This window comes from Pseudorca crassidens, chromosome 11 (assembly GCF_039906515.1).
Source record: "Pseudorca crassidens isolate mPseCra1 chromosome 11, mPseCra1.hap1, whole genome shotgun sequence".
NCBI lineage: Eukaryota > Metazoa > Chordata > Mammalia > Artiodactyla > Delphinidae > Pseudorca > Pseudorca crassidens.
Window position 1 is genome coordinate 91,482,592 of NC_090306.1, and position 14,989 is coordinate 91,497,580.

The 14,989-nt window shown below is 47.1% G+C and overlaps 1 protein-coding gene across 5 annotated transcripts in view; it reads left to right on the forward strand.

Annotated features, from left to right (window-relative positions):
- The window catches only part of ABTB3 (ankyrin repeat and BTB domain containing 3), a 307,888-nt gene that overhangs the window by 253,642 nt on the left and 39,257 nt on the right, over positions 1 to 14,989 (forward strand). For 3 of the 5 annotated variants that reach the window (XM_067697854.1, XM_067697852.1, XM_067697856.1), the window contains 4 exons: positions 8,418 to 8,583; positions 10,693 to 10,782; positions 12,765 to 12,866; positions 14,846 to 14,939. In XM_067697854.1, coding sequence (XP_067553955.1) covers positions 8,418 to 8,583; positions 10,693 to 10,782; positions 12,765 to 12,866; positions 14,846 to 14,939 — 452 coding nt within the window. The remainder of the gene's footprint in view (positions 1 to 8,417; positions 8,584 to 10,692; positions 10,783 to 12,764; positions 12,867 to 14,845; positions 14,940 to 14,989) is intronic. The other 2 variants (XM_067697855.1, XM_067697853.1) reach the window with 1 other exon arrangement.

Below are 14,989 nucleotides of genomic sequence, written 5' to 3' on the forward strand. Positions count from 1 at the left end.
GTGGTTGGAGGATGGGGGAGGGGGAAGGGGGAGAGGGGAGACTCCAGATGGCCTGATTAAATCCCTAGAAAGAGGACCTGCAGTTATAAAATAATAGTATCGTAATAAATATGCCTCCCATGTATCAGGCAATTATGATCACACACTGTGCTGAGTGGTTCGAAAGTATCATCTCCTTTAATCCTCATTGCAGATATAGACGTTAAGTACTGGTGTTGTCAAGCCTGCTTTGCAGATAAAGAGACAGAGGCTTAGAGAGGTTAAGCTACCTGCCCAAGATAGCAAGTAAGAAGCCAAACAGGGATGTGGACTCCGGTGCTGGGGCCTGGGCTCTGCCTGCTGCGTAGGTGCACAGGCTTTGGTATCAGACACTCAAACCTGGGCTTCAGCTTCCAGCAGTTCCTTCAAGGAGAGAATCCACTGAAGTGGTGGGAACCAAGCACTTTGTACAGCGCTTGGCATATAATGAGCGTACAGTGAAGGGTAGCTTTTTTTATTACTGATGAGAAAGTCATGGTTATGGGAACTGCTTAGGCCTTTTGGAGTTCAGATCCCAGGGTCATGAGGAGTCCCTTTGGAAGCCCAGTGGTTGCCAGCACATCACTAAGAACTGAGCAGTACGGACTAGTCAGTGGGACTGACCCCGGATCCAGACTGTCTCAGTTCACATCCTGACTCCTCCTTATTAGCTGTGTGACAATGAGCAAATTAATTAACCTCTCTGTGCCTCATTTTCCTTATCTGTAAAATAGGTTAGTAATAATAGTGCTTTCCTCATAAGGATATCATGAGAGTTAAACAAGTCAATATTTGTAAAATAAAAAACCTTACAATATGCCTGGTCCATGGTCATTGCTTTCTAAGTCTTTGTTGGATAAGTAAAACATGTAATGTTAGTGTCCCTATTTTACAGAGGAGAAAAATAAAGGAGATTGAGTAACCTGTGCAGCATTACCCAGGGAGTGAGGGCAGAGCCAAGCAGTGAACCCAGGCAGTCTGGCTTCTGAGCGCACACCCTGGGGGACGGGCTTAGCAGAGTTCCACTGGAGCTCAGGGATCCTGGGAGCTGCAGGTTACCTTCTCGTACCAGCGGGGTCAGGATTGGTCCTGGTGGTGGAGGAGGAAAGAGGGTGTGGGAGCCTGGCTGGGCAGGCCCATAGCATCCTGAGAGGCTCTGGCTTTTCTTGCTGTTGAACTGTTCCAGAAACTGTGCTTTCATCAAGTGTGACTCCCATTCCCCCCTCCCTCCCCAACCTCTGTCGTCAGTTACAGTTTGCTTGCAGAAGCATACAGGACAGGAATGACAGCCCTTCTGGGGGCATGGTTTCCCCACTAGGAAAAGGACCGCCTTTATTCTGGTAGAATTTGTTAAATACAGTGTCTAATCTGAGACCTTAAGAAGTGCTCTTCCTAAAACATTCTTTAGTCTCTGTGTCTCTGCATTTGCTTCTTTGAAATACAGTGTATTTTCTCCAGTCTGCACCTTGCTTTGTGATTTGTAATAATGATTATGGTATGAGATCTCTAACATTTAATGAGAGCTGTGTGCCAAGCTCTGTTCTCTTCCACACGCTGTACGTGGCTTATCTCATTTAATCCACACCCAAAATCCTACAAGGAAGGTATCATTACTAAAAGCTCATTTTACAGATGAGAAAACTGAATAACACAGAGGTTAAATAACTTGCCCCAAGGTCACATAGCTGCTAAACAGTAGAGCTGGGAAAACCAGAGTTCATGCTCGTAACTTCGGTGCTAGCTTTTAAAATTCATAAATGCATAAAATGTGTCTGACGCCACACCAGCTTGCATTTGCCACTTGGACTGCATCAAGATATCAGCAGAATGTGTCAGCTCTCACCTCAACGCCGCCTCCTTCCCCGGGGGAGAAAAGGCAGTGCAATCACTGCTGTCCTCAGGCCTGCAGGCCTCCTGGAAAACATCTTTCTGAAGTCATGTTCCTGAAGTAGTGGGAAATATTGAACCAGTCTCTTGGGGCCGGGGTCCTTGAGAAGTCAGAGAAATTGACCACCTTGGTAGCTGACCACTCTTACTTAAATTGATCAGATTTTTTTATGGCATCATTGAAAGCCACTCAGAGGGAAAAACCACAAAGTTGATCACCTTCTAGTGAAGCCCCAGGTGACCGGCTTAATAGATTTCTACATAAATAAGTCCTGTACTTAGGCAGGCATGCTCATTTGTCCAGGCCACGGGGAACCTGCTGGTCTTCCGGGGCAGATCCCTCAGAGACTTTCCAGAAAGAGTAAATGGAGCTCTGAGTCGTGTCTGCAAGAATGCTGCAGGAATTAAGACTTTGCAGAGTTAAATTTTCTAACAAACCCAGTTGAACAGAAAGCCACATTTTCACATACCGCTATGGAAAATGTTTCTTACCTGTTTCAGTTTGCTGGCCTGCATTGGCTGGCAGAATTCAGTAACCAGAACCATTCCTTACTTTGTATGGCCGAGGGATTCTTGATGAACAGACGTTTCCTGGGGTCTGCTCTCAGGAATGAACAGTGGGTTGTGCGTGGATCACACATCTGTTAATGCCGTTATGCTTCAGGCACTGTTGGGGATACGACAGACAATAAGGTAGATGTGGTCCTGCCCCCAGGAGGCTGACATTCTCATGGAAAAAAACCCAAAAAACAAAAAAACAAGCTTTTTACAAGTGAAAAAATAAATTAATAAAATAGTCACAGACTTTGAAAGGTGCCACGAAGGAGACAGATGAAATTGACCTGGAGCCACGGTGTACAGAGATAGGGGAGAAACTTACCTCCTTTAGATGGTCAGAGAAGACATCCTTTGGACATGACCTCCAGGCTCACACTTGAGGGGAGAGAAGGAGTCAGCCCTGCAAAGAGCCAGGGGAAGGGCATTCTAGCCAGGGGGAACAGCAGGAGTAAAGTCCTCCGGGCAGGAGAGACGTTGGCCAGCTGAAGGTAGAGAAGAGAGAGGAGAATTGCTCATACAGAGTGAAGGAGGCAGGGAAGTGCTGGAGAGCAGGGCCGGGCCGGTACCCCAGAGCCCGGCAGGCCATGCGTGGAGAGCCGGATTCTATTCTCAGTACATGGGAAGGCATTGAAAGGTGTTAAGCAGAGGCAGAACATGGTCCTATAGACTTTTTTTTTCCTTGGCCATGCTCCATGGCTTGTGGGATCTTAGTTCCCTGACCAGGGATTGAACCCAGGCCCTCGGCAGTGAGAGCGCAAACCACTGGACCACCAGGGAATTCCCCTTATAGACGTTTTAAGTTCACTCTCACCTTGTGTAAGAGACTGGTTTGGATAGAGAGAAGAGTCAAATCACACGGAAAACTTTTTTCAAATTTATTTTATTTATTTATTTTTTGGCTGCGTTGGGTCTTCGTTGCTGTGCACGGGCTTTCTCTAGTTGTGGCGAGCAGGGGCTACTCTTCGTTGTGGTGCATGGGCTTCTCATGTTGTGGAGCACGGGTTCTAGGCACGTGGGCTTCAGTAGTTGTGGCATGTGGGCTCAGTAGTTATGGCACATGGGCTTAGTTGCTCCACGGCATGTGGGATCTTCCCAGCCCAGGGATTGAACCCGTGTCCCCTGCATTGGCAGGCGAATTCTTAACCACTGTGCCACCAGGGAAGTCCCTCACACAGAAAACTTTTATTAAAGCATTTCAAAATACAACTTTCCAATATATAAAAGTCTAAACAACTGTCCCTTCCCAGCCCTCCCCTGCTAATGACCCAAGCCAAAGCACTGTCACGAGAATTCGTCATCACAAACTCTTATGCCTATGCTTGGTGCAAGGCAGTCCTTGTTTGTCAGCAGCTGTCTAGGATATCACAGGCCTAAGAATTAAAATATGCCCAGACCTGAAAGTCTCTGCACTATGAGCACTTTAATAGGACTGAAATTATGACCTCTAGGCAAGAGATGCTGGTGTTGTATGGACACCAAGGGGGGAAAGCAGGAGTGGGGAGGTGGGATGAATTGGGAGATTGAGATTGACGTATATACACTAGTATGTATAAAAGAGATAACTAATAAGAACCTGCTGTATCGCCCAGGGGACTCTACTTCACTTCGCTGTATGGTAGAAACTAACACAACATTGTAAAACAACCATCCCCCCCCCCAAAAAAAAAGATGCTGGTGTTTAGAAGCAGGGTACGGGTGGTGGAGGTGGAGAGAAGCGGGCGGATTTGGGATTTGGGTGGGAACATTAACAGCTGATGGAATGAATATGGGCATGAGAGAAGGTTCTGGCCTGAGCGCCTTGGGTGGACGGTGATGCCATTTACGGAGATGGGATGACTGGAGGACAAGGACGGAGGGTGGGGATGGACATAGAAACCTCCATTCTGGACGGGCCCAATTTGAGGGTCTGAGAGCCATCCAAGCAGCTTGGTCCAGTAGACGGTTGTATATGCCAGCATGATGGAGAAGTACCAGTGTCAGGCCGGGGTCTCAGATCAGCCAGGTCAGATCCTGGCTCGCCGCGTACCAGCCCTGTGACTTGGACAGTTTCCTCATCTCTGGAACGGGGCTCCCAATATCACCTACATTGTGGGCTTGTTGTACTGATCGTATGAGTTAATACGTGGGAAGAGCTTAGATTTCAATAGTCAGTATTCAATAAGTGTTGGATTCCTATAATAACAATTATCATCATCATCATCATCATCATCTTAGCGACAGTAATTTCTTGCCATTTCTCTCTTTCTAATTAAAATCAAGGACCTTTGTAGCTGGTAAACACTTCTCCTGCTGTTCCAGGAATTATCGCTTGACCAGTCTGGGAGCTCCGTGAACACGGGGTAGGGTCTGTGTCTCTCCTCCATAACCTCCCCTCCTGGTGCCCACACGCAGGATGTGCCGCAGTAACCCTCATCCAGTCACATGGAATTTAGCGTGATTCCGGAAAAGATGCTTATTTGAGAGAATCAATCAGGCATTGAAGAGAGCAGAAGGGGCTTGGACACAGACGGGAGAGAGGAAATTGCAAATTCAGTGACGGTGACGATTCACAGCATCTTTGCTCCCCAAGAAGGAGGCTCTTGATTTCACAGAGCAACCTCTTCCAGAATTAGTTAGTGGTCTGTTAGAAGAAAGGTTTCCCTTCCAATTAGTCAAATCAGATACCTCCCCAAGATTTGCACACACACACCCCCATCAAGGCTCCAGACACCTCGGTGTGACACCTGCAGGCCCCCGTCTCTCCCTCTCCGGAAGCCTCTGTGATGTGTGCCCCAGGATCTCACCCTGTTGCTCTCACCTTCTTCTCTCTGTTGTGTTCATTTTGCCTGAAGCATCTGCCTTAACCAGTTTCGGGGGAACATGGGTCCCTTAGATGCAGCCCACTGCCACACCAAGCACCTCCCCTCTTCCCCTGGAGATGGGTGCTGTCTACATTCAGTGAGATCCATGATCTCACCGTGTGCTCTTTTCAAATCATGGCACGTGGCTCTGCCCTTTCCCAGATTTATTTTTTTAAGTTAAATTTCAATTTCAGATAAACAGTGAATAATGTTCTAGTATAAGTTTGTGTCACTCAGTATTTGCTAAAGTATATTTATTTGCTAAATCTGGCCACCGTAGCTGTAAGAATCCCAAGTCCAAATTCCCATGAACTGGACCAAGAAGCCCTAGGGCACAGCCCCATTATGTGTCCTTAGAAGTTCACATCTTGGGTGCTGATGCCATGGTCTAAAGCCAGACCCGGAGTCTTCAGCCCTCCCCTACCCACACCTGGAGAGCTCTCAGGCTTCCTCGGAGAGTCTTCCAACTGAGGTAGTCTTGGCTCCCCGACCTAACATGAAAAGCTCTAATCCTGGAGTCCAGGGTCCAGGTCCAAGTCTCCTAAATACCTTTCTTAGTTCCTCCCAGGGCTGTCATACAAACAAGCCCTCGGATGGCCTGGCCTGACACGCAGTTCCTGAAGCATGTATGCAGATTAGACCCCACGTCAACACCAAGCTTCCTCTTTCTCTGGATTCCACCGTCACTGCATCAGCGCCCTCTGGTCCTCTAAGAGCCCTAACATCTCCTGTGACTGTGTTCCTATTTCCGGACAGCCTTCCTCCAAGGTTCCTTTGCCAGCTGAGATGATTGATAGGTCAGGAACCCAGTGAAGAGTCACGGGCACACCCATCCCACGTGATTCCTAAGGTTCCCTCTGTTCTTCATCCCTCAGGTCCTCTGCCCCAGATCCTAGCCGTTCTGAGGAGCCTTAGTGCCATAAACTTTCAGAACAACAGTCCGTCTCATTTCCTTCAAGGATTAACAAGAAGCTAGTTCCCTGGCAAAGTTAACCCTTCCTCACACCAGAAAGTGGGTTATTTAGAGGCAGGAGTGGAACCAGGAATTCTGGAACCCTGGCTCCTTTCCTGGGTATCCATGCCCAGCATTAGCAAAGAGCAGGAATATGAAGGGGTCCGGGACAGCACAGACTCCTGATGATGCAGGGCGTGTAGCTCACCAGCCTGAGGACAAGGGCCATCGCCTGAGAAATGGGCACCTGCTCGTAGAAAAATGGAATCTTCATCCTCTGCTCCGTCCCAGCACCCACTACCTTCACTCAGCCCCTTGTCACTTCACACTTGGGCAGTGACTTCTTTCTGTTTGGCTGTTTCTTTTAGCACTAACATCTCCCCACCTCTAGGGTCAGCTCCCCTCAAATCCATCCTCCACGGTCTCCCAGAGTTGGCCATCCAACTGTATCACTCCCCTGCCTGCTTAGAAACCTTCAGTGGCTCTTACGGATAAAGTCTTAGGATTAAGTAAAGTTCCCCACCCTCAGCTTCTGGCCCTCTGCCTGGAAGTTTATGCCCCAGAAACACTAAAACCTCCATAGTTAGCTCTCAGAGCCCGCCACGTCTCATGTCCATACCTTTGCTCATGCAAGCCCTGCTCCAAGTTCTCCTACCCTCTGTCCCTCTCTCTCCTTATTTAAGACACAGTTCAGTCTGTCATACAGAGTGAAGTAAGTCAGAAAGAGAAAAACAAATACCGTATGCTAATGCACATATATGGAATCTAAAAAAAACGGTACTTATGAACCTAGTGGCGAGGCAGGAATAAAGACAGAGACGTAGAGAACGGACTTGAGGACACTGGGAGGGGGAAGGGGAAGCTGGGATGAAGTGAGAGAGTACCATGGACATATATACACTACCAAATGTAAAATAGACAGCTAGTGGGAAGCAGCCGCATAGCACAGGGAGATCAGCTCGATGCTTTGTGATGACCTAGAGGGGTTGGATAGGGAGGGTGGGAGGGAGGCTCAAGAGGGAGGGGATATGGGGATATATGTATACACGTAGCTGATTCACTTTGTTGTACGGCAGAAACTAACACAACATTGTAAAGCAATTATACTCCAATAAAGATATATATTTAAAAAAAGCCAAAGCTCAGGGGTCACCTTCCCCAGGAAGCCTTGCTGGATCCCCTAGGCTCTGTTTGGTGTGTGTCTCTGAACACCTCAATCACTGCAATTGCCACATGGCATTATGGTTGCCAGGGCCTGTGCCCTCTCCCCTTCCAGGCATTGTGCGCCTCTTGCAAACAGGTGCTCAGTAAATGCTTGGTGATTTGATTTGACAATTCACCATAAGAAGGAAGTAACATCCTTTGCAAGTGTAGTTTGTATCCCCTTCTTGAATTCCTTGATTCTCCTCCCCACCCTTCCCTAACCTGGCTCACTTCGCCCAACTGGCTCGGTTAGTTTCCAAAGCATCTCACCACTAGTACTCTTATTTCATCTTGCCAGGTCTCCGCCCTGCTTCCACTTTGAAAGTAGAGACTCCAGCCATTCTGTGTTCACTCGGCTAACGTTTTTAACACCTCCACGTGCTGGGTACTGTCTGGACTGTGATGCAGAGACTTGCTGGACAAGGTCCCTGCTCTCAGAAGTCCCCAGCCTGGAGGGGAAGTCAGACAAGGAAAGAGGCAAATAGTATATGCTGTGATGGGGGGACGGGGGGACACAGTATATACCCAGGTCAGCTCTCCACAGACTGCCTTGGGCTCACATCCCAGCTCACTGCTTTTTGCTGTGTGGCCTTGGGCAAGTCCCTTATCTGTGTCTGTTTCCCATGGTTAAAAGAGAGGGTAATGATAGTACTTACCTCTTAGGGTTATGTGGGGAGTAAACGAATTAACTCATGTAAAGAGTTTAACCATAGTGAACAGTCAGTAAATATTAGCCATTATTATTCTTAGGTCAATATGCTGTGGGAGCAGAGGAGAGATAAGACAGATAAGCTGCAGTTATAAAGGACAAGGATCAAGAGATATCCACATTCTAACTGGAGCCCAGAAACAAGCAATTGACATGAAAAGCAAATGGAAAGTCTCCTTGGTGCTTCCTAACTCGAGAGCCAGTCCTGGCGAAGCTGCTGCACACACCTGACCATCTCTCCCTTCCTTAGGGCCGATGACTGCTTTTGCGCTTCTCGGAAGCTGGACGCAGTGGCCATCGAAGCCAAGTTTAAGCAGGACCTGGGTTTCCGGATGCTGAACTGTGGGCGGACGGACCTGGTGAAGCAGGCAGTGTCTCTCCTGGGGCCCGATGGGATCAACACCATGAGCGAACAGGTACAGGGTCCTCGGAGTGTCTGAACAGGCACCCCACCTCCACCATGTGCCCTGCCCCAGGGCAGGATGGAAACAGCAGGCACTGAACAGAGGCTCCCCCTTCTGGTGACGTAGGGTGATTGTGTTGTTGTTGTTGTTTTCTTTTTTTTTGTTAAGTTTTTAAAATAGCTTATAAAAATATCCTTGTTCATCTGTACAGAAGTTGCACGTGATCCTTGCAGCTGAAATGGAAAATAGAGAAAAATAGACCTATTCCAGAAAGGAAATCATACCATCATCATCCACCATCATTTATATTTAGCTTGTGTCCTTCAAGCCCTTTTTCCAGCATAGTTAAAATTAGTTCTCTGCATCACAGAACAAATCCAAGCAGATTTTCACCAAACTTTCAGGGTGTGTTTAAGATACACAAAAGTCATTCTGAGGGACCCTAGGAGACACCTCAGAGACAGGCAGCCATCCCCCAAACCACTGACACAGGTACAGTGAGAGGCTTGTGTATCTATCAGGGAGACACCCCGGGTGGGTGAAGATGTCACGGATGGAGAAAACAAACAGCAGCTTTCAATGTGAGCCCCAGATGGAAAGTCACAAAGGACAAATGGAACTGCTTCTCACATGGGCAGCTCATGCAGCAAGTTCCAGGGAAGGGATAACAGCTAATAATTTTCTTGAGCAACACAAAGGAGCCGTAATACACACACACACACACATACACACACACACACACACACACACACACATTATTTTTTAAGAACAAGGATTTATTATCTTTCTGGTTTTGGTATTTTGTATTAAAGATACTTTGCAGTATCATTAAATATTCTTTTTTTAACTCAATGGCTACATAAAATGGTCATATTATTTGTTCAGTGAACCATACCTCAGCTGTTGAATACTTAGATTGTTTCTAATTACTTATATCAGTAATGCTGAGCTACATATACTTACGCAAACCTTTGTTCAAATCTCTGATTATTTCATTAGGGAACTTTTTTTTAAGTGGAAATAGTCACTCAAATGCATCAACTTATCTTAAAGTTTTTGATCTCAAATTACTTTCCCGGAGACTGTTTCCTTGTACACACTCTCCAACTATTTATGTGTACCCTGTTAATCTTTTACTTAATTTAATTATCTTTTGCCTGTTTTTCATTAGAGCTTAAGTGTTTTTCTTCTTTATTTCAAAGAGCTCTTTACATATTAGACATATAACCCTCTGTTACAATATGACAAATATGTCTCAATTTATTTTGTTTACCTCTTAGTTTTGTTTATGTTTTCAATTGCGTGTCCTCAACACTATAATGATTTTCTTTTGTGATTTCTTCCATTACTTTTATGCCTAGAAACGGATCCAGTTAGATGTCTTTTATGGTTTTAATTTTTTTCTCTATATCTCTAATCAAACTGGAAATGATTTTGGTGTATAGTGTGAGATAAGACTCTAACCTGAACATTTTCTCAAATAGCCACCTTCACAACACTGTTTATTGAAAAATCTATCCCTTACTTCTGTTGGTTGTGGTACTTTGTAATAAGCAGGAATCGTGGGCAGATATGGAATTCCTGGAAGTCATTCCTCATTCCCTTGCCTTTTGCTTGTAAATGATAATGTCAAAGCTGACGTCGTGCTGGGGTCATACTCAGAGGCACCAATTTCCCTTGACACTGACCAGCAGCTCACATAGAGCAAAGATGACACTTATATTGTGAAAGAGAAAATGTCAAGGAAACAGTGTTTACCAATTAGATAGCTTAGGGCTGATATTGCAGAATCCAGAAAGTTCCTAAGAGCTTTCAGTTGAAACCAGCCACTTGTTTCAGCAAACACTTTTAGATCTGTTGCACCCTAAGGCAAACAAAAAATCCTCCGACTTAAGCCAAGATAAATGCAAAAATAAGGCAATGTATGTTTCCCTTCTTGCTTCCCTTTTGGTTTTCAAAATATGGAGGATTATGACCTTATAGGGCTGTACATTTACTTTAAAATACTGGATTTTGAGTACAGTTATAGCCTTCTTCACACAAGTAAGATTTTCCGTTTGTTTTGTCAAGTGACACAGCCACCTGGTAAACCTCCATTCTCTGGTTTTTAACTCACTGCAGGGCATGACCCCCCTGATGTACGCCTGCGTCCGCGGGGACGAGGCAATGGTTCAGATGCTGCTGGATGCCGGAGCTGACCTGAATGTGGAGGTGAGGGTGCAGAGGGCTGCAGGGCCCCTGGGCCTGGCAGTCCCTCGGGAAGGCGAGCAAAGAGAGGGGGGCTTTATCTCCCAAAGAGCCACCGCTGAGGGTGCTCAGTCCAGCAAATAGGTCAGACCAGCTTTTGGATTTCCTCCATCCTGAGGCCCCAGCCCAACCAAACTCCAAGGAGCTGCCCCAAAACATTTTTCATTTAAAAACAACCAACGAGGCCACAAGGAGCCCTAGCTTTTCCCTCAGTTCAGCTGTACCCAATCTCTGATTCTTCTTGCTGATCCATTCCTTCTGGGGTCGGGAAGAGAGAGCTCTCCTGAGCCATCAGCCCTTTCCTCTGCCAAATACAAAGTTGGTCCACGTACCCTGAGCTCAGGTGTAGCTCCCCCAGATCTTCCACCCTCCCCCACCGAATCCCGATTGGCTCACCCAGTTGGCCGGTTTAAACCACAGGTCTTAAAGCTAATTGCAAAGCTTCCATGAGGCAGTGTGGTATAGTGGAAAGCACACTCCCCGCAGGCTTTAGAATTTGACACCTGGGTTCAAATTCTGAAACTGCTGCATCTTAGTAACTTGCTTTTCTGCTTGGGCAAATAGTTTAACCTTCCTGAGCTTCGGTGTTCCCCTTTGCAAAATGGGAGAACAATCGCACCCATCTCAGAGAGTTGTTGGAAGAAGTAAATACAGAGTAGCATCAATTTAGGACTCAGTTATTATTGGTTCCTGCCCCCACCAAGGCTTATAATAGGTAAAATAACACTTTTTGACCATGTTCTATGCTGACTTAAGACCCACTCTCACAAAAAAGAAAGAAGACCCACTCTCTTCCGGCAGCCTAATATTGGCAGTCTCAGAAGCTGAGAAGATCGATTGACATGCTGCACTCCTAACTCAGCCACCCCAGGAAAGTTTTTTTAGTTCAAAATTAGATGCTCTTGTAGTCTTAGTACTGTGGTTAAAAAAAAAAAGCATGCTTTATATTCATCTGAGGAAAGCAGGCAATAGACATGGTTTTGGATCCAGAACCATTTTGGATCTTATAAATTTTAGGTATTGGGGATTTTTTTTCCTGCTATGAATCCCCCAAGCACTGTGCACATCCCTGCAAAGGCTCGTCAACTTTGGGTCCTGGTGGGGTTCTCTGGTCCTCTAGCCCATCCCACAGCTCCCAGCTCAAGGTCCTCCCCCCGCCGGTGATTAGTGAAATCAACTGCTATGAAAGCAGCAGGCATCGCGGCTATATGGCCCCAGGAATGTTTGGAAGAAAAGCCATGTGTAGGTGGCAATCCTGCAGGACCCTAACCTTTAGCTGTCCTGCAGCCTCTCTCTTGGCCTGGGGTGTTTTGAGGTCCCCATATGGGAAGGCCAGTATCAGATTGCTCATTCGTGGTGTGCCCAGGGAATGTTTGTGCCTAGGTTTCCGGTAGCATGAGGGTCCTTGTCAACCAGGAAGCCAGCAGAAGAATGAAGTGAAGACAGTGTGGGGTGAGCTGTGACCAGATGGTGATGTCCTCCATCAGAAGGCTGGTGGTATTGCTTGGCTTGAAAGCTCGAAGCAGACCTCCCCTTGCACGGGGTTTGCCACTGCCAAGAATTTCCCCTAAAGATGTGGATGTGATGGTAGTGGCCTCACACTACCTGACATCCTGTAGCTCTCAGAAGCATCACCCTCCCTTAAGCAGGAAGAGGAAACAGGCAGGGGAGCAGGCTCATTGTAGCCACCATTACAGCTTCTCCAAGGCTCCTTAGAGGTGGTCAGAAATCATCCATTCAACTCTTTTCAGATGAGAAGCAAAGGAGTCCTTATTGTGACGGAGGATATAAAGTCACTACCCCACATCTCCAGTGTTTCCCGAGGCGCCTTCTAGGACGTCCTTTTGTACATATCTGGCCCACATGCCCAGCCACAGATAGGTCAGATTTGCTGGTCTAAGTATTGTGAAGGTCACATTTTGAAAATAACTTCAATTTGTTTATAGGTTGTCAGTACTCCTCATAAATATCCATCCGTCCACCCTGAGACCCGCCATTGGACGGCTCTGACTTTTGCTGTGTTGCATGGACATATTCCTGTAGTTCAGGTATTAACATATTTCCCTATCCACATCTGACCTTTAATTTTACCTCTTTCATTACTCAAATTTGTACCTCTCCCAGCATGCCTATTCCCTAAGAGATTCATATTGGTTAATTGCAGTTAAATATAGCACATTCATATCATATGAATGAAAATATTATATGTAATGCTCTATATGGCCTGGCTCTAACCAATATGAACTTAACACATACCCACATGCAGCCTCACACGCAGAGTGGCAAACTTATCAAGTTGTTCCCAGTTGCTCGGGGGTGGGGCCTGAGCTGTGATTTTGTGGATTTGTTCATTTTTGCTTGTTGTAACATGAACGTAAGACCTGGCTGGTGTGAGACCTTAGAACCTTCCCTTAGGTGTGACCCCAGTGTTTGCATAGAGTCTAGTGGTTTCCAACCACTGGAAAGAAACATCCAGGTCTCCAGGGGAGTGGTTCCAAAAGATACTTGCTTGGATCCCACTTATGGAGAAGCCCATCCGAGAGGTCTAGAGTAGGGTCTTCACATGTGTCTTCTGAAACAGCTCCGCGAGTATGTCCGCATCTGAGGTCCTTTGGGCACGTAAGTGTGTTTTGCCTGCACCTTCTCTGGCTGTTGTAGAGTTGGTGTTCGATGAATACCCATCTAGTGTATTCTAGATCTTAAGCTCGGTTTATTCTAGATCTTAAAACTTTACTTCATTGGAAAAAAGAGATCAGCATCCAGGTCCCTGGCCACATCTGACCCCCTAATAAACGCTGAGCTTTGGGTACATCGGGAACTCACCTCCTTTTACGTGGTCCAAGCCTCTTAGAATTATGCAGAGCAGAAAATAGTGTGCTAGGGACCCCTAGGCAATGTTGGAGTGCCACAGGAATCCTTCGTTGTTTCCTAGGTCGTGGGAATCCTTAAGACAGATCCGAAGTCATGTTTCAGGAGGTTGAGTGTGTGACATGTCACACCGAGAGCTGGCTTCTGCCTGTAAAATGTCATGACCAGCCCACTCCTAGTGGAGGGATCTAAGAAAGGAGGGGTCAGAGGGTGGCCTAGTGGACACCAATGCCATCCCTTAACATGCAGTGGAATCTCCAGCCTTTAAATCAGGAATAGGAGCAGTGGGTAGCCAAGCCAAACAGAAGTCAGGTCACCTCTGTGCAGCAGGTGCACACATCATGGGATGCCAGGTAGGCAGCCCCTTCCTGGCTGTGCCCTCAGGTAGCCCTGAACAGGTAAGACAGATGTTTCCCCCTCATTGTACATCAGCAGTGCTGACAGCACGTTCACTGTGAGATCCGGCATGGACAGCATCTCTGTGTTTAGGAAGCCCAGATCTCTCAGAGATGCACAGAATGGAATCATATTCAGCAGCGCTCTTGGAAGCTCACTCTGCCACTTTACTCACTGATCTTGCTGGCCAGAAAACTCAGCATCTGCTGAGCTGTCCTCAGAGCCCTCCAGGATGTTCTAGAAGCGATTCTTATCCTGGTTGGCCCTGGTGGTCCCCGAAGAGTTCTTCAGAACTCTTGCGTTGCTATGGCTCTAAGAGACCCCACTAATACTCTCCGAGGCTTTGTGTCACCAACCCCGAAAGGAAGTCCTCCAACCCTCTGGTGCCACGAGCTTCTAGCTCAGTGCTTCTAGAAACTTCTAATGTACATATAAATCACTTGGAGAACTTGCTGAAGTGCAGATTCCCATCATTCGGTCTGGGGTGGAGCCTCAGAGCCAGCATTTCGAACAAGCTCCCAGGGGATGCCGATGCTACTGTCACTCAAATTGTGGACCACAATTTGAGTGATCTGAGGCTCTAGAAGATATGAGAGGCTCTCGGTTTTTCCTCTGAGGTGCAATTGCCCTCCCCCGTGCACATGCTCACAGACCCAGAGGGAGGGCAGGAACACTGACGTCACACTGATTTCCACCACCTTTTCCTGACGTCCCCTTGCATGCATGTCCTTTAAACATCTCAATGGCCACTCTTCCTCCGCAGCTCCTCCTGGACGCTGGGGCCAAGGTGGAAGGCTCTGTGGAGCATGGCGAGGAGAACTATTCAGAAACGCCCCTCCAGCTCGCAGCCGCCGTAGGTAAGAGTTGCTGATGCTCACGCCAGCCAAGGGGCTCCAACGCGCTGGCC